The sequence below is a fragment of the Acomys minous genome (assembly GCF_964271855.1).
Source record: "Acomys minous genome assembly, chromosome: 13".
Taxonomy (NCBI): Eukaryota; Metazoa; Chordata; class Mammalia; order Rodentia; family Muridae; genus Acomys; species Acomys minous.
Window position 1 is genome coordinate 107,392,089 of NC_140495.1, and position 17,987 is coordinate 107,410,075.

Consider the following 17,987-nt stretch of genomic DNA (forward strand, 5'->3'; position numbering starts at 1 on the left):
ACAGCGGTTGAGTGAGGCCTCTGCTGACTGCTGACCACATAGACAATACAACAGTCCAAGGCCAGATGCTTATCAGAAAATACTATCTTGGACGTATGCATCATGTCTACTTCCATTCCCATCTCCAAGAAAAAACTTAAATGCTACACTGCTACACCCCCACCAAACCAGCCAAACAAACAGAAACAACTAGAAAGCCCCCTCCCCCTCAGCCACAGGCTCTGCAGCCGGCCAGCCCGGCCTTACCTTACACTTGAGCACACTATGAAGCAGCTCTTCCCCACAGAACTCTGTTTCATCTTCAATAACCATCTTCCTCTGCAGGGAGAAGAGAACCATAAACACTGACCAAGTGTGACTATTTCCTGCAGAGTGGGTAGAGTAGGGCTCTGAGTGCTCGAGGCAGAAAGGGGCTTAGGTTGCTGCCAAGAAACAGCAATCCCTGGGAGCAGGAAGAGACGATCCCAAACCCCGCTGGCTGTGCTCCAGATGGCTGTGAGATGAAGCAGTGTGCTGGGAGCGCTGGTAGAGTACCATATGGTCACAGCACGCCCAAATGCTGAGGCTGGGACGTGCACACAGGGAGGAGACACACAAGCTGTCTGCCCCTAGAGCAGAAAGGCACAAGGACAGGGCTCCCCGGCACGACAAGCATGTCTGTCATCCAGTAAGCTGCTCACTGAGATAAGGAGAAATGCCTGATACTGGGGCACTGACTTGTAACTTTCCAGAAAACAGGGATCTAACTACCCCCGCCCCCTGGGATGTCAGATCCAGTCCCGCCCATCGAAGTGTCACTACCTCAAAAACAGCATCCAAAATTTTGTGGTCATAAAGATTTTTCATTTTTTCCCATGGGGTGTGTGTGTGTGTGTATGTATGTGCAGGGACACCCACACCATGGTATGCATGTAGTGCTCAGAGGACACTCTCAGGAGCTGGTTCTCTGCGGCCCATCCTGTCCAATCCAGGAATCAGGCTCTACTCATCACGCCCACATACAAGCGCCTCTGCCCACTATGCCATCTCACTAGCCTGGAGTCAAATTTTCTATTTGTCACAGTTGCTGAAGGTAGATACAGTTCAGTATAGGATGTTTGTCTAATATGCATAAGTTCAATCCTTAACACTCTAAAAGCAAACAATAAACCTCCCTAGAGTTATTGTTTTTACAAATCAGATAGCAACTTATTAAAGGTATCAAGCTGGGCAGTGGTGACGCACACCTTTGTTTCCAGCACTCAGGAGGCTGGTGAATCGCTGTGAGACTGAGGCAGCCTGGTCTACAGAATGAGTTCCAAGACAGCTGGGACTACACAGAGAAACCCTGTCTCAAATGCAACAACAAAAAAGAACAGAAAAAAAAGAAAAAGAAAAAGAAAAAGAAATCAAAACTGAGATTCCTAAATGTTTACTACCTCAAAAGAGAAAATATATTAAATTGCTTTATTTAAAATAACCCTAATTTTCTTTTTTGGTTTTGTTTGCTTGTTTTTTTGTTTTCAGACAGGGTTTCTCTGTGTAGCCTTGGCTGTCCTGGACTCGCTTTGTAGAGACCAGGCTGTTCTGGAACTCACAGAGATCTGCCTGCCTCTGCCTTCCCAAAAATAACCGTATTTTCAAGACAAAGTTTATTTCTGGAAATTTCTTCAGTGTATGGCTTGGTAAGAAGAAGGGAGCCCAGTTCTCTGACTTGGTTTTGCATTTTAATCAGCTGTCAGAGTACATACACTGGCCTCTGGAAAATCCCCATAGATATATGGAGAAAATCAGACTGAAAAGAGCAAAAGCTCAGAGCCATGAAGGAAGCTTTGACTCTGTGGAGCTCCTGAATTCACCCTACTTCTAGAGACCACATGGCAGTGGTAATCACGCACCTCATTTCCAGTTTTCTGGAGTGAGATTAGATAAATATCTGTGCTGACAATGTCCTTGTCAGTCTGAGGACAGGAATGGTGTCCTTTCACCTATCTGAGCGAGCCTACCAGTGACCAGAGAATGCACTGACACATAGCAAGCTACTCAAAGGCATCTCCATGGACGGCAGAGATAACCTTTTCTACTTTTCAGTTTTCATGCCACACCTCCTGGGGCACACCCATGACACATCTTCCACATTTCTCTAAAACTTCAGTAAGCATACCAGATTCAAGGGAAAGAAAAGGCAGAAACGAGTACATTTTAATGAAATCCTACCTTTCCTATAACCATCCAGTCACTCATTTCCTGAGAGTCAGGAATTTCAGTGGTACATTCTGGAAACCATGACACCTGCTCACAGGCACTGGCCTACAAACAAAAAAAAGGTGGACAAGTCAGATGATAGGCCTTCAGGATTCCACCTCAACTCACCAGGGTTTCGCCAAAAGGGACCAGGCCGAGAAGGATCTAAACTGGTGATGCAAAATGCAAGTGATCAGACATGAGAAATGAAAGCTCCAACTCTGAAGTTCAGCTTCTGAAAGACAGCTGTTTCAAATCTTTTAGGAAATTTCTGAGTCATCAATGTTTCTTTCATTTTTTCTAGTATTATTTGCTGATTGCCTATTGTGTGTAAGCACCCGAACTGCAGAATGAAGACAAGTCTTTGGCTTAAGGTGTTTAATAAGAGAATGAGGACTGAGAAGTAACTAAGCAGTGTCATATAAATATAATTCTCAAGCCGGGCGTGGTTGTGCATGCCTTTAACCCCAGCACTCGGGAGGCAGAGGCAGGTGGATCGCTGTGAGTTCGAGGCCAGCCTGGTCTACAGAGCGAGTCCAGGGCAGCCAAGGCTACACAGAGAGACCCTGTCTCGAAACACCAAAAAATAAATAAATAAATAAATAAATATTCTCCAAAACAGTGAGTAGCAGCAGTTAGCCTCACCTCCTAATGCCTTCAACGCTGCTCACAAATAACCCAGGCGCCCGCAGCTGTCTCCCCAGCACCAACTGTAGGAGAGCATAAGTTCACCTCTAGCGGCTGCTACTCTTAACTTCTCAAGTGCTTTCCTCAGCAGACCTAAGCAGGGGTTTCACACTGCTGTGCACTGGAGCCACTTACACAGCTTTTCTAGAGTGATGCCTTTTAGAGCACTTGGTTGCGGTTGGTCTGAGGTAGGGACCGAATATATTTGAGTCTCCAAATAACCACACAGTGATTCAGGACTGAGTGCCACTGGGCTAGAAAAATGAGGATTCTAAGCCGATCCTCATGGCTAACCTGAGTGGCAGCGGAACAGACGGCTTTCCCAAGCAAGAGACTCTCAGTAAAACAGAAGCACTGTGACTAAAGGGAGCATTACATGCTCTGAAAGGCAGAAAGTGCTAGCAGAACGCAGGGCTTCAAGGCAAGGCAGCCACCACCAGACAGAGACGTTAGGAAGCAAATCCCCTGAAGCCTCTGTACATGAAGCTGGCGGTGAGTTCCAATCTCCTCTCCTGTTCATGCCCACATCTGTAAGTGCAAGGGTCTGTACACAGAAGCTGTACATGACAGGACACCCCCACACACACTGGACATCAGCTTGTTGAGTAAAAGCAGAACTACCCAGGGGACGATCTGCCTGAGATGTCAAACCCTGAACTTTACAAACATGAGCTCCAGAAGCCCCTGAGCACTTTCCCTCTGTGGCCAACCCGACCTTCTCTGCCTTAAAGAAGCAGCTACCAAGTGACTGTGCAGCCAAACTCTTCCTCCTTACCAGGAATCTTCTGTCTAAGAAAAATGAATTATGGTCTATGACAACTAACAGCTCATGCTCCGTCCCCCCCCAAAAAAGGAAGGAAAATTTTATAGCATATCTCCTTAAGAGATTCCCCTCCCACACCCCACCCTCGAGACAGGGTTTCTCTGTCCTGGAGTCACTTTGTAGACTGGGTTGGTCTCGAACTCAGAGATCTGCCTGCCTCTGCCTCCCAAGTGCAAGGATTTAAAGCATGGGCCACCACACCGGGCTTCCTTTATAGACCAGAACCACCACATACTTGTTTCCACACAAATGAGGAGGAGGAAAAGAGTATTTTCTAAGGCTTCAGCCTACATATAGCCACAACTATAAATCTTTACCCAATTCCACACTGCTTTGTCCATAGCTATAAGGCAGCAGAGCCCGTCAGGGTCTGAGAAGATCTCAGTACGTTCTCTCCATACACAGTTAGCTGGCCTTCTGTTTGTTTGGTTTTTTGTTGTTGTTGTTGTTTTCCAGAGAGGGTCTCTCTGTGTAGCCTTGGCTGTCCTGGACTCACTTTGTAGACCAGGCTGGCCTCGAACTCACAGCGATCCACCAGCCTCTGCCACCCAAATACTGGGATTAAAGGCGTGTGCCACCACGCCCGGCTAGCTGGTCTTCTTTCGCTGAAACATCACAGAGACCAGAACCCAGCAGCTTCCCAGCATTCACAGCCACACATGCTTAAGGACAGCCATTGTGTAGACAGACTGTCAGAAAACTGTGTTGTCCCTTGACCTCAACCCTGTAATGCTGATGTCTCAGACTATTGCTGGTTTCATGTGCTTTAACTTATACCTCTTTCAACCCTTGAGAAGTAAAGGGAAAATGAATAAAACTTCAATCCTATCTATGCATGCAAATGAAATAAGCCTCTCTTTTGCTCAGTGGTTGAGTACTTTCCTGGTACTATGTGTAAGTTGATTCTTTTTCTTTCTTTTTCTTTTTTAAGGAGTTATTTCTTTACTTATTATGTATACAATATCCTGCCTGCATGTGTGCCTGCCCACCAGGACAGGGCCCCAGATCATATTATAGATGGTTATTAGCCACGATGTGGTTGCTGGGAATTGAACTCAGGACCTTTGGAAGAGCAGACATCTTGCTCTTAAACTCTGAGCCATCTCTCCAGCCCCTTAAGTTGATTCTTAACCTTGCAAAAATGTTTCTTAGTCTTACAAGTACAATCAAGTAATGAACAACTAAGCAGAACAGCAGGAGAGCTGCACACAAGCAAACACTTGTTCAGAACCTGGACGGCAAAACCTGTAAAGATGAAAAAATTTTAGAGGTTCATATCTGTCCGGTGCTCAACGGGGCAATAGGTGCTCTTTTGTCTGCCAGACACTCCTAGCAGGGAGAGAATTCCCTAGCATGTGAAGTTTAACAGTGCACTAGGGATATTCCACTTAGCTCTCAGTCTTCCTCCTGTCACACTGTGTGTCACATCATATATACTATACATCCTGTCAGTCTCCCTCCTGTCACACTGTGTGTCACATCGTATGTACTATACATCCTGTCAGTCTCCCTCCTGTCACACTGTGTGTCACATCATATGTACTATACATCCTGTCAGTCTTCCTCCTGTCACACTGTGTGTCACATCATATATACTATACATCCTGTCAGTCTCCCTCCTGTCACACCGTGTGTCACATCATATGTACTATACATCCTGTCAGTCTCCCTCCTGTCACACCGTGTGTCACATCATATGTACTATACATCCTGTCAGTCTCCCTCCTGTCACACCGTGTGTCACATCATATGTACTATACATCCTGTCAGTCTCCCTCCTGTCACACCGTGTGTCACATCATATGTACTATACATCCTGTCAGTCTCCCTCCTGTCACACCGTGTGTCACATCATATGTACTATACATCCTGTCAGTCTTCCTCCTGTCACACCGTGTGTCACATCATATGTACTATACATCCTGTCAGTCTTCCTCCTGTCACACCGTGTGTCACATCATATGTACTATACATCCTGTCAGTCTCCCTCCTGTCACACTGTGTGTCACATCATATATATTATACATCCTGTCAGTCTCCCTCCTGTCACACTGTGTGTCACATCATATGTACTATACATCCTGTCAGTCTTCCTCCTGTCACACTGTGTGTCACATCATATATATTATACATCCTGTCAGTCTCCCTCCTGTCACACTGTGTGTCACATCATATGTACTATACATCCTGTCAGTCCTCCTCCTGTCACACCGTGTGTCACATCATATGTACTATACATCCTGTCAGTCTTCCTCCTGTCACACTGTGTGTCATATCATATGTACTATACATCCTGTCAGTCTTCCTCCTGTCACACCGTGTGTCACATCATATGTACTATACATCCTGTCAGTCTCCCTCCTGTCACACCGTGTGTGTCACATCATATGTACTATACATCCTGTCAGTCCTCCTCCTGTCACACCTTGTGTCACATCATATGTACTATACATCCTGTCAGTCTCCCTCCTGTCACACCGTGTGTCACATCATATGTACTATACATCCTGTCAGTCCTCCTCCTGTCACACTGTGTGTCACATCATATGTACTATACATCCTGTCAGTCTCCCTCCTGTCACACTGTGTGTCACATCATATATACTATACATCCTGTCAGTCTCCCTCCTGTCACACTGTGTGTCACATCATATATACTATACATCCTGTCAGTCTCCCTCCTGTCACACTGTGTGTCACATCATATGTACTATACATCCTGTCAGTCTTCCTCCTGTCACACCGTGTGTGTCACATCATATATACTATACATCCTGTCAGTCTCCCTCCTGTCACACTGTGTGTCACATCATATATACTATACATCCTGTCAGTCTCCCTCCTGTCACACTGTGTGTCACATCATATATACTATACATCCTGTCAGTCTCCCTCCTGTCACACTGTGTGTCACATCATATGTACTATACATCCTGTCAGTCTTCCTCCTGTCACACCGTGTGTGTCACATCATATATACTATACATCCTGTCAGTCTCCCTCCTGTCACACCGCGTGTCACATCATATGTACTATACATCCTGTCAGTCTCCCTCCTGTCACACTGTGTGTCACATCATATGTACTATACATCCTGTCAGTCTTCCTCCTGTCACACTGTGTGTCACATCATATGTACTATACATCCTGTCAGTCTCCCTCCTGTCACACCGTGTGTCACATCATATATACTATACATCCTGTCAGTCTTCCTCCTGTCACACTGTGTGTCACATCATATATACTATACATCCTGTCAGTCTTCCTCCTATCACAATCTATCTACTGATGTTTGTCTTAGAAAACAACAGAATGTGCCGGGCGTGGTGGCGCACGCCTTTAATCCCAGCACTCGGGAGGCAGAGGCAGGCGGATTGCTGTGAGTTCGAGGCCAACCTGGTCTACAAAGTGAGTCCAGGACAGTCAAGGCTACATAGAGAAACCCTGTCTCGAAAAACCAAAAAAAAAAAAAAAAGAAAACAACAGAATGAAACTGATTATCTCTGTATATTGCCTCGAGTGTATTTTTGGGTTTTGTTTTGTTTTGTTTTGTTTTGTGTTTTTGCAGACAGGGTTTCTTTGTGTAGCCTTGGCTGTCTTGGACTTGCTCTGTAGACCAGGCTGGCCTCAAACCCACAGACATCTAACACCTCTGCCTCTCGAGTGCTGGGATTAAAGGTGTGCACCACCACACCTGGCCTTGAGTGTTCTTTTCAATCTGTCTCAGTTAAGAGTTTCTACCGCTGTGATGAAACACCATGACCAAAAAGCAATTTGAGAAGGAAAAGGCTTATTGGCTTTCACTTCCACATCACAGTCCATCACTGAAGCAGGCCAGGGCAGGCACTCGAGCAGGCCAAGACCCTGGAGGCAGGTACAGCCTGTATTCTTATAACCCAGGCGTGGCATTCCCACACAGTGGGCTGGGCCCTCCCACACCATTCATCTATCAAGATAATGCGCCACAGGCTTGCCTAACCTGGGGGGTAGTTTCTCAACTGAGATTCTCTCTCCTAAAATGGCTCTAGCTTGTGTCAGGTTGACATAAATGTAGCCAGCACACCTTCCAAGTAAGATGCTAATTTTGCCCCCCCCCCCAACCACCCTACTCAAACTGCCTCTGAAGCGTACTGATTTGTTAAAATACGGTTTCAGAGAGCCACCCGTACAAAGATGCCAACAGCTTTCCTGATTCCTGCACCCTTATCAGTTACCTCTGAGTTATCTCGCCAATCCACATTCAGCTCCTGATCAAAGCCCTGCAGCGTCAGACCCAAACCACGCCGACCTTTCTGATTGGAGGCCTCCACGATGTCCTTCCGACCCTGGCTGTATTTACCCAGTCCTTCACCTTCTCTGAAGCCCATCTTGGCCTGAAAAGAGAACAAATCACAATTAATTCAGTCAACAGACATTTAGTCCCTATCTCAGGCCATATGTTGTGATAAACCTTGAAAAATATAGATGAGCAAGGTCTAAAGTTTGCCTTTTAGCTTAATGTCGAAAAGAAGCATAAATAACTCACTGTGGGACAGTAACTGTCTATTCTGAAGTCGGATGAATGTGAGGGGACTGTGGAGCTATAATTGAAAGCACCCGGAATACTTAATGAATCTCACTAGAAATTTTTGCACAATTTCCCCTTGTAGCTACTTTGTCGAACTAAGTGAAAAAGAAATCCAGAGTAAAGCTGATAACAAGAAATTAATTTATGATACAATAGCTTTAAGCAGTACCTTCTTTACCCCTTGCCCAGGCATGTGACATTACCCGGCCAGGACAAGAGCTTACAGGAACCTATTCAGTTGGGAAAAGTAAGTTGAAAGTCTGGATCATATAACTCAGAGAGGGAGGACAGTTCTGGAACAAACATGCCTTCTTAAATGTCCTGTCTATATGTGCACACCTGACCCCAGAAGTGCTAGACAAGGGTAAGACATCAAAGATCAGGGGCCCAAACCCCACAGATTCTTACCAAATCAAACAACTTCAATCCAGAGATCTAATGGGGATTGGGGGAGAAAGGGGGCTGCGTCCTGTTTGGAGGCTGCTGCTGCAGCTTATGAACTGGGTGGGTTCTGTGCAACAGCCACAAGCCCTTTTTCTGGATCAAAAACTGAGTCATAAGCGTTCTATTTTTCTTTTTCTTTGGTTTTTTGTTTTTTGTTTTTTGTTTTCTAGAGACAGGGTTTCTCTGTGTAGCCTTGGCTGTCATGAACTCACTTTGTAGACCAGGCTGGCCTCAAACTCACTGCAATCCTCCTGCCTCTGCCTTCCAAGTGCTGAGATTAAAGGCGTGTGCCATAATCATAAGCTTTCTATCTTCCACTTACCCAAAGCTTATATGCTTCAAATTAGAACCCTGACCTACAACTTCCGCCAGAGTGCATCTCATTCTTAAACTAATCCACAAAGTTACAGGAGGAGACCGTGACGTTGGTGAAGCTAGTCAGAAGGCAAACGTGGGCTTCTCTAAACTTTGTACAGCCACTAAATTCTAAAGAGGAAAATGAGTGAGTTTCCCTTTTCATCTTGATAGCTGCAAGTGGGTATGAAAGCTGAGACAGCTGGGCCTTACATGCACAAGACCATGCTACCTGCATTTATTTTCCACACCTCAGAATCACGGGCACTGAGTCCTTCCTTGGGAGCAATCACTAGAGCAAAAACAGCATGAATCCTCTTCAACTACTGACATACACCCATGTCATAGAGCGTATCCACACATGCGTAGGACAGCATCAGTCAGTGAGGATGTTGAATTGTGATCCACTTCTGGGCAGGACAGCAGGCACTGGCACTTTTCATGGATGATGCCAATATGACAGACATATCTATTGATAGGAGGCTGTACTTTCGGTTTTTTCGAAACAGTTTCTCTGTGTAGCCTTGGCTGTCCTGGACTTGCTTTGTAGACCAGGCTGTCCTGGAACTCAGTGATCCGCCTGTCTCTGCCTGAGTGCTGGGATTAAAGGCGTGCGCCACAATGCCCAGCTCTTCTCTACTAAATTTCAACAGCCAAACGCTGAGTGGTGGTGGCATACGCCTTTAATCCTAGCACTTAGGAAGCAGAGACAGGTGGATCTCTGTGAGGCCAGCCTAGCCCATAGAGTGGTTTCCAGGACAGCCAGAGTACACAGAGAAACCCTGTGTCGGGGAGGGGGGGGCAGCCAGAAAGAGGAAAATTACTCAAAACCTAGCCTGTGCCAACTTGTGCCCCACCCCCAACACCAATACCCTCTTGTCCTCTTTCTCTCTCTCTCCTGTGGCAGCTTTAGAAATCCGTTCTAAGGAATGACGTACCATAAGCTTCTGAGACACACTATTATACATGGAATAGCGAGAAGATGTTCCCTCCACAAGGGAATCTGCTTTGAAGGCATCTTTGAAATCATCAGAGCAGGGCTGCTTCTCCTCAGTCTCACTGTCAGATCCACTAAGGCTTGCAGCCGACACTGAAAAAGAAAGAGAGAAATATGTATGTGCGACTGTATCATAAAACTGCCTCCACACATTCACACTCTACTTCTTCAACATGCGTCTAGTACATGTCCTGCATAAAACGGAGGTCACACAGTGGCCCAGGGTCAAACTTCTACTCTCACCAGCTGTAGAGCCTTGGCTGTCACCAATGTTCCTAATGGCATATAACACAGCAGGAACTCAAACATAATCATTTTCTTATCTCACCTTTTCAGTTTGATCTACCATCAAACCAAGATAATAAAACCTGCCTCATAACGCTGCTTAAAAACTGAAATAGTAAGCTGGGCGTGGTGGCGCACACCTTTAATCCCAGCACTCGGGAGGCAGAGGCAGTTGAATCGATGTGAGTTCGAGGCCAGCCTGGTCTACAAAGCAAGTCTAGGACAGCCAAGGCTACACAGAGAGACCCTGTCTTGAAAAACAAAAAAACAAAAAACAAAAAAACCTGAAATAGTAAGCCAGGCATGGTGGCACATACCTTAAATCCTAGCACTCTAGTGGCAAAGAAACGTAGAGCTCTGTGAGTTCGAGGCCAGCCTGATCTACAAAGGGAGTCCAGAACAGCCAGGACTAAGAGAAACCCTGTCTCAAAAAATAAATAAAATAAAATAGTATATAGGGAAGCACACTATCAAATGTAATGTGTATAGTAAATATGCTATTTTTTCTGCTACTGCTACTGTTCAGTAGGTTCTGGAGATTGACTCAAGTCTTCAGACTTGGCAGCAAGCACCTTTACCTACTGAGACATCTTTCCAGCCTAAATTTTGAAATTCTGATTGCTTAACTTATAGTTAGTTTTCTTTGCATTCAGTCCTTCAAACTAAGAGGCAAGGGTGTAGGTCTTCACTGAAGTTGGCTACAGAAAGAGAAAAAGAGGAAAGAAAAAGGGGCAAGGGGAGAGATGCAGAAAGGCAAAAGAAAAAAGAGAAAAGGAAGATGAGGGATGAAGACAGAAACTCCAGCAAGACACACAGAGCAGACAATAGAAGAAAATGCTTCCGGAGGGACTGGAGCCTGAGCAGGCCAAGCCATCCTCTGCACTGTCCATCAACCTGTCAAAGGACTCCAAACAAGCTATACCTCAGCAGCAGCCAGAAAGGATGGCTGGATGCTCTTCAGTCTGGGCACTCACTTGGGTACTCACATTTACTCTGCCATTTGCTTAATGAACCCATTTACCTGAAGGCTACTTATCCAGAGCAGTTTCTATTCAGGGGGTCTACTGTGATAAACACTATGACCAAAAAACAAACTGGGAGGAGAGGGTTGGTTTCATCTTAAAGCTTACTGTTCTTCGGGGAAGTCAGGTCAGGAACCTAGGGAGGAACCTGAAGGCAGAAACTGAAGCACACAGAGGAGTGCTACTTACTGGTTTGTTCTCCATGGCTTGCTCAAGTCTGCTTTCTTATACAATCCAAGACAATCTGCCTAGGAACAGGACCACCTACACTGGGCTGGATTCCCCTACACTAACCATTAATGAAGAAAATGACCTATAGGGTTTCTCTGTGTAGCGTTGGCTGTCCTGCACTCACTTTGTAGACCAGGCTAGCCTCTATGAGTTTGAGGCTAGTTCCACCTGCCTCTGCTTCTCAAGTGCTGGGATTAAAGGCATGTGCCACCACCGCCCAGCTGTGGAGACATTTTCTTAATGAAGGTTCTTTCTTTCCAGATGACACTAGCTTGTGTCAAGTTGACAAAAACCTAGCTAGCACAACTGCCCACTTGTCAATTTGACACAAAGACACATCACTATTCAATTACCTATAGGAATTTTAATTCAGAACATGGCTGCTCTGGCAAGAAATCACACCCAAAGACCTTCTAGGTCTGTGTGATCTGGCTGGAATACAAACACGCCTTTAATCCAGCAGACAGAGGGAAGCAGATCTGAGTTGAAGGCCAGCCTGGTATAGAGCAAGTTTCAGGAAAAGAAAAGCTTAGATCCAGGTGTGGTGGTACATGCCTTTAATCCCAAACAATGAAGGTAAAGTTACTTTGTAAAAAGAAGCACCCATGTCTGAAAGTGTATCTAACTGAGTAGCAGAAAAATGACAAGTCAGAGAAGATTTGACAAAATAGGAAAAGAAAGCTACATAAGGGGCAATACAGAGAGAGGGAAGGCAGTTTTTACTGTGAGAGTTTTACAGAGAGGTTGAATGAGAGAATAAGCTGGCATGGGTGAAGAAAGAACCACCCACAGAATAGAAAGGCGCCAGAAAATTAGAGCAGATTGTTGGAGTTGGTTTGAGGCCAAGCAGAGCAATTCAGAGGCCAGGAGAGAAACTGAACTGAATAAGTTAGCTAGGAGGAATTTGACCCAGAACAGCTAAATTGAACCAACCAGTCCAGAGCTCAGTAAGAACAAGCTGAAGGGCTGGAGAGGTAGCTCAGTGGTCAGGTGCACTGGCTGCTCTTCCAGAGGTCCTGAGTTCAATTCCCAGCAACCACAAGGTGGCTCACAACATTCTATAATGAGATTTGGTTCTTGCATCTGGCCTGCAGGCCTCCATGCCAGCAAAATACTGTATAAATAATAAATAAATAAATCTTTTTAAAAAGCTTACTTTAAAAAATTTATTATTTATACAGTGTTCTGCCTCATGTATGCCTGCACTCCAGAAGAGGGCATCAGATCTCATTATAGATGGTTGTGAGGCACATGTGGTTGCTGGGAATTGAACTCAGGACCTCTGGAAGAGCAGCCAGTGCTCTAAACCTCTGAGCCGTCTCTCCAGCCCCCAAGCTGAATTTTTTACATTGTCTCAAAAGAACAAAAGAAAAAAATTTTCATGTTAGTATCACAACATAAGACACAATGTAACTTTAAAAGTTTCTGTCTTAAAATAATTTCTAAAGCATTAAAAAAAAAGTTCAGTCTCTTAAAATATCAAGGTCTCAGCCGGGTGATAGCACATGCCTTTAATCCCAGCATCTGGAGGCAGAGGCAGGTGGATCGCTGTGAGTTTGAGGCCAGCCTGGTCTACATAGTAAGTCCAGGACAGCCAAGGCTACACAGAGAAACCCTCTCAAAAAATAGAAGAAAAGAAGGAGAAGGAGAAGGAAGGAGGAGGAGGAAGGAGGAGGAGGAGGAGTTTGTTCAGCTTGATGTCTGAGACCCACCCATGATCCTGTGGCTCCAATAGGCCTAGGCAGCCCTGCTTCTCCAGCTCTGCCGTTCACAGGGCACGCAGCTCATCTCAGAACCCCACGACCACTCCAGCCCACAGCTGCTGCTGCCCTTCGGGGTCATCCCCTTGTGCTCATGTCTCTGATGGCTTCTTCTGCCAAGCCTCTGCTGCTCTCTATGAACCTTTCCCGCCTCTAACACCAGGACCACAGAGGTCTGAGACGTTCACACATTCTCAGGGCCAGAATGAACTGCAGCCTCAGCCACCTCTTGAGCACAACTTCCCCAAGGTCTCACCTCCCTGCTGCTGATCTCACTAATCACAGCGGAGGCTCAGCGCCAGCTAATCAGCATTAATTGTCCCAGAGGAAGCAGCTTCCCTTTGGTGGTGCTGACCTCTTCTTAATTGCAACTGATTATTCAGTCATATCTAACTACAACTACACATTCTTAATTCAAATTTCACACAAATAACCAACTCCCCACAGTCTTGTCTTTCTTTTTTTTGTTGATTTGTTTTTTTGTTTTTTGTTTGTTTTTCAAGACAGGGTTTCTCTGTGTAGCCTTGGCTGTTCTGGACTCACTTTGTAGACCAGGCTGGCCTCGAACTCACAGAGATATGCCTGCCTCTGCCTTCCCAGTGCTGGGATTAAATGTGTGCACTACCACGCCCGGCAATAACCAACTCCCCATAGTCTTTAAGAAACTCTCAAAGCCAGGTGGCTCACACCTTTAAGCCCAACACTCGGGAGACAGACGCAGGCAGATCTTCGTGAGTTCGAGGCCAGCCTGGTCTACAGAGTGAGTTCAGGTCAGCCAAGGCTCCACAAAGAATCTCTATCTCGGAAAAAAAAGAAAAAAAAGAAACTCTCAGACTTCCCTCTGAAACCTCCCAAGCCAAGCCTCCATCACGGGCACTGCTCTCAGCATTATCTTCCACGTTCCCACAACAGCTCTGTAAGCTCTGAGCACTCAATGGATTTTCCAGCCCAAAGTTCCAAACTCTTTCCAGAATCCAAAACAGCATGATCCGGTCAGTTACAGCAACATCCTGTGAACCTGGTACCAGGTTCTAGTTTGCTGTATCTGTTGCTGTGATAAACACTATGATCAAAATCAACTTGAGGAGGAGAAGGTTGGCTTCATCTTGAGCTTACTGTCCTTCAAGAAGGGAGTAAGGGCTGGAACTGGAGTAGAGGCCACTGAAAAACACAGCGCGAGAGCAAAAGGAGTGCTGGGCGGTGGAGGGCGTGCCTGTAATCCAGCACCCAGGAGGCAGAGGCAGGCAGATCTCTGAGTTTCTTCCAGGCCAGCCTGGTCTACACAGTGAGTTCCAGGACAGCCAGGGCCACACAGAGAAACCCTGTCTGGAAACCAAGAAAAAAAAAAGAAAGAGAAAAGGCTGGGTGCACACCTTTAAGACCACCACTTGGAAGGCAGAGACAGGTGAATCGCTGTGAGTTCGAGGCCAGCCTGGTCTACAAAGCGAGTCCAGGACAGCCAAAGCTACAGAGAGACCCTGTCTTGAAAAACCAAAATAAATAAATAAATAAATAAATAAATAAATAAAATAAACAAACAAACCCCTAGAGAGCACAAGAGACACCAGAGCTTAGCACGCTGACATCATTTACTATGACAGCCAACTAGGGCTGCTGACACAATCTAGTGATAGAGCACTGCCTACTGTACACAGGTCATCAGAGCTTATTTTAAAACAAGATAAAGAAACAGTGCTTGTCAGGGCAGACAACTCTTGGTTCAGAACCTGGGCTATGAGAGGCCATACTAAGTCAAACAGGACAGTTCCTATGAAGAAATAACAACTGTTGGAGAACTTCAGATTTTAACTGCTAAGATATGAATGCATTTTAAAAGAATATAGTAATTTTCAAAAGAAAGAAAAGGCCAGTAAATGCATGGACAAAAATATTCAAAATATACTCAAAATTGTGTTTTCTATACCAATTGCATAGTGAGAAGTTTTGGTTTAAGAGCCACGAAATCTGCCCTTTCCTAATAAAATGGCTGCTCAGTTCTTAATAAGGAAGTATCTCGCTCATATCCACCAATGTAGTACAAGTCACAATGGCAGAGTGTTACTCAGGAGGAAAGAGCCAGAACATTAACAATAAGTAACCATGGAAACTGAAGGGTGAGGCGATATTTCTTTTCTGTTTTGTACTGTCCTGCAGAAATGGGGGGGGGGGGGGAGGGGGGACCCACACCACCATAAAGAATTACCATTCCAAGCTTTGAGAAGAGATTGGTTCCTTTCCAAACAAATCACCAGGCAGGAGCTCCAGGAGCAAGGCCTCCTAAGTGATTCTAGCCACTGCCCAGGCTGCAGTCTATCATCACCCACATGGATGAGAGAGCTCGGCAGCAGAGCACCACATGCTAAGGAACGGTGCTCCAAGGCAACAGTGCTCTAAGTTGCCTCCATCCCTTTAACGTTCACTGCTCAGTACTGAAAGGGCAGGATGGGAAATGTGCCCCATGGCATTTCTGGGAAGTCTGTAGTGATACAGGGTTAGCTCTTATTCCTTTTACTCCTAACGGCAGGACATGCAGGGCTCCTCACCCTTTGCTCTGGGACAAAGTAGTGCTTTCTTTTTTCTCTCATAACATCTTTGGGGGGAAAATGACAGGCAAAGTCAAATTTGGGTGGAAAACTTACCAGGCAAATCAGTGCTAGACTAGGTGCAGAGCTCCAGCATGGGACCCCAGCACAAAGATCTTTCCACTCCATTCCTCCTCCCAAGGCTCTGACTACTGCAGACACTGTACTTTGCAGACTCTTTTATTTATTTTTTAAAGATTTATTTATTATTTATGATGTGTAGTGTTCTGCCTGCATGTACATCTGCAGGCCAGAAGAGGGCACCAGATCTCATTATAGATGGTTGTGAGCCACCATGTGGTTGCTGGGAAATGAACTCAGGACCTTTGGGAGAGCAGCAAGCGCTCTTAACCTCTGAGCCATCTCTCCAGCCTCTTAAAGAGTGAGGATGACGACGACGACGACAACGATGACGGCAGCTGAAACAGCTAACAAGCCTCACTTTTCTCTTATCCATGTACATAAAGCCAATGCTTAGCCTGACGTGTCTTGTGATGACGTTTTTGTTTCGTTTTGTTTCGTTGGTTTTCCCAGACAAGGTCTCTCTGTGTAATATCCCTGGCTGTCCTGGAACTCTCTTTGTAGACCAGGTTGGCCTCATACTCACATAGATCCACCTGCCTCTGCCTCCCAGGTGCTGGGGTTAAAGGCACCACTGTTTCTTTTTATCGCCTGGGCCTTTGGGCTACTCTTTTCAGATAAATAGAGAACTGCCATGGCTGTAGTAGAGCTGAAGAGGTTTTGCTCCTTAAGACTGTAAGAGTTTAGTAAACACTGAGCAGAGAATGTGGTGATGACGACTGATAAGGTCAGTCTATTAAGATCAGTAGTTTCATTAAGAACTCACCAAGGCTGGGTGACATTCCTACCTGCCTCCCAAGGAGCATCCCTTCCAAGATCTACAGAGAGCCCAAACATTGCTTAGGATATTGCTACCTAACAGAAGTAATTACTAAGTCATTTTAAAGAAGACTGACTTACTAAAAGGACAGGCTTCCCAGCTGTGGGCAAACTGTCCACGTGGCAACAGAACAGTAGGTGAGGCATGCTGCAGTTTAAAGTGGTAACACAAGGAGAGGCAGCTCCAGCCACTCCTGGCCAAGGTGAGCCGCACACAGATACAGAATAAATTACTAGTTTTAATAAACATCACATCCTACCTAACAATTTCCGGAGAATACACTCATTCTTGCTTTAAAATGCCATTTCTCCTTCATGCCAAACAAACAGCAACTTATTAGAGCAACTGAAACAGATCCAGAAGGGAGCTTTTGATTAAAGTCATGAATCTGGACTGACAGGAAAGCGATTGTATCTCAGGGCAAAAGCCTGTGCAGGGAAGAGTTAAAGCTGGTCCAGGGAAGGTGCTTTTAGTAAGGTGCTGCTGAAGGAGCTTTGCAATGTCTGACCCAAGCCGCTACAGGAGGGCCGTGAGCCCACGCTTCATGCACAGCCTGAGAGAAGAGGCAATTGTCGTAGGGTCTACACCAGTTTTCCTCAGAGAAATAAAAAGAACGAAACGCCCTCATCTACCTCTCTTCACTTCAAAAAGGTTACTTGACTCCACGGTCCTAAGAACGTAGAACTCCTGCAAGCGGGTGATGCCAAGGCGCCATGATGACACCCTTTCTTCTTTCCCCTGGCTAACTGTCAAGCTCCTGAGCTGACTGCTTACTTACTTTGTGAGTAATGTTAAACAAACAAACTGATTACAGAGTTCTGCTAATGAATCATCTCACCATCCAACAAAGGAAGCGAACACAAGGTCCAGACAGGAAGTGACTACTATTTTCCTATCTTCTGGTTGTCCCCAAAGGGCATGCATGTCTCAGTCATCTAGCTGGACAGTGTGTGCAGGCATAGGCAGCTGGAGCAAATGGAAACACCCAAGAGGAAAGCTGCCATGTGCAACTCAGGAGACAAGTTTCTGAAGGACAGCAAACTTGTCAGAGTGCACTGTCCAGGACATGCCTGAGAGGGCCTGATACAGAACACAGCTGGCAAGACGGAGG

General features: G+C 45.7%; 1 protein-coding gene across 4 annotated transcripts in view; it reads right to left on the minus strand.

Annotated features, from left to right (window-relative positions):
* Nucleotides 1-17,987, minus strand: part of CMTR1 (cap methyltransferase 1) — a 46,072-nt gene that overhangs the window by 22,736 nt on the left and 5,349 nt on the right. For all 4 annotated transcript variants that reach the window (XR_014773659.1, XM_084753160.1, XM_084753161.1 and 1 more), the window contains exons 3-6: nucleotides 10,037-10,188; nucleotides 7,948-8,106; nucleotides 2,197-2,289; nucleotides 247-318 (exon numbers count right to left, since the gene is read on the minus strand). Coding sequence is in view for 3 of the 4 variants with exons in the window: in XM_084753160.1 (XP_084609286.1) it covers nucleotides 247-318; nucleotides 2,197-2,289; nucleotides 7,948-8,106; nucleotides 10,037-10,188 (476 nt within the window). In the remaining variant the exon portion in view is untranslated. The remainder of the gene's footprint in view (nucleotides 1-246; nucleotides 319-2,196; nucleotides 2,290-7,947; nucleotides 8,107-10,036; nucleotides 10,189-17,987) is intronic.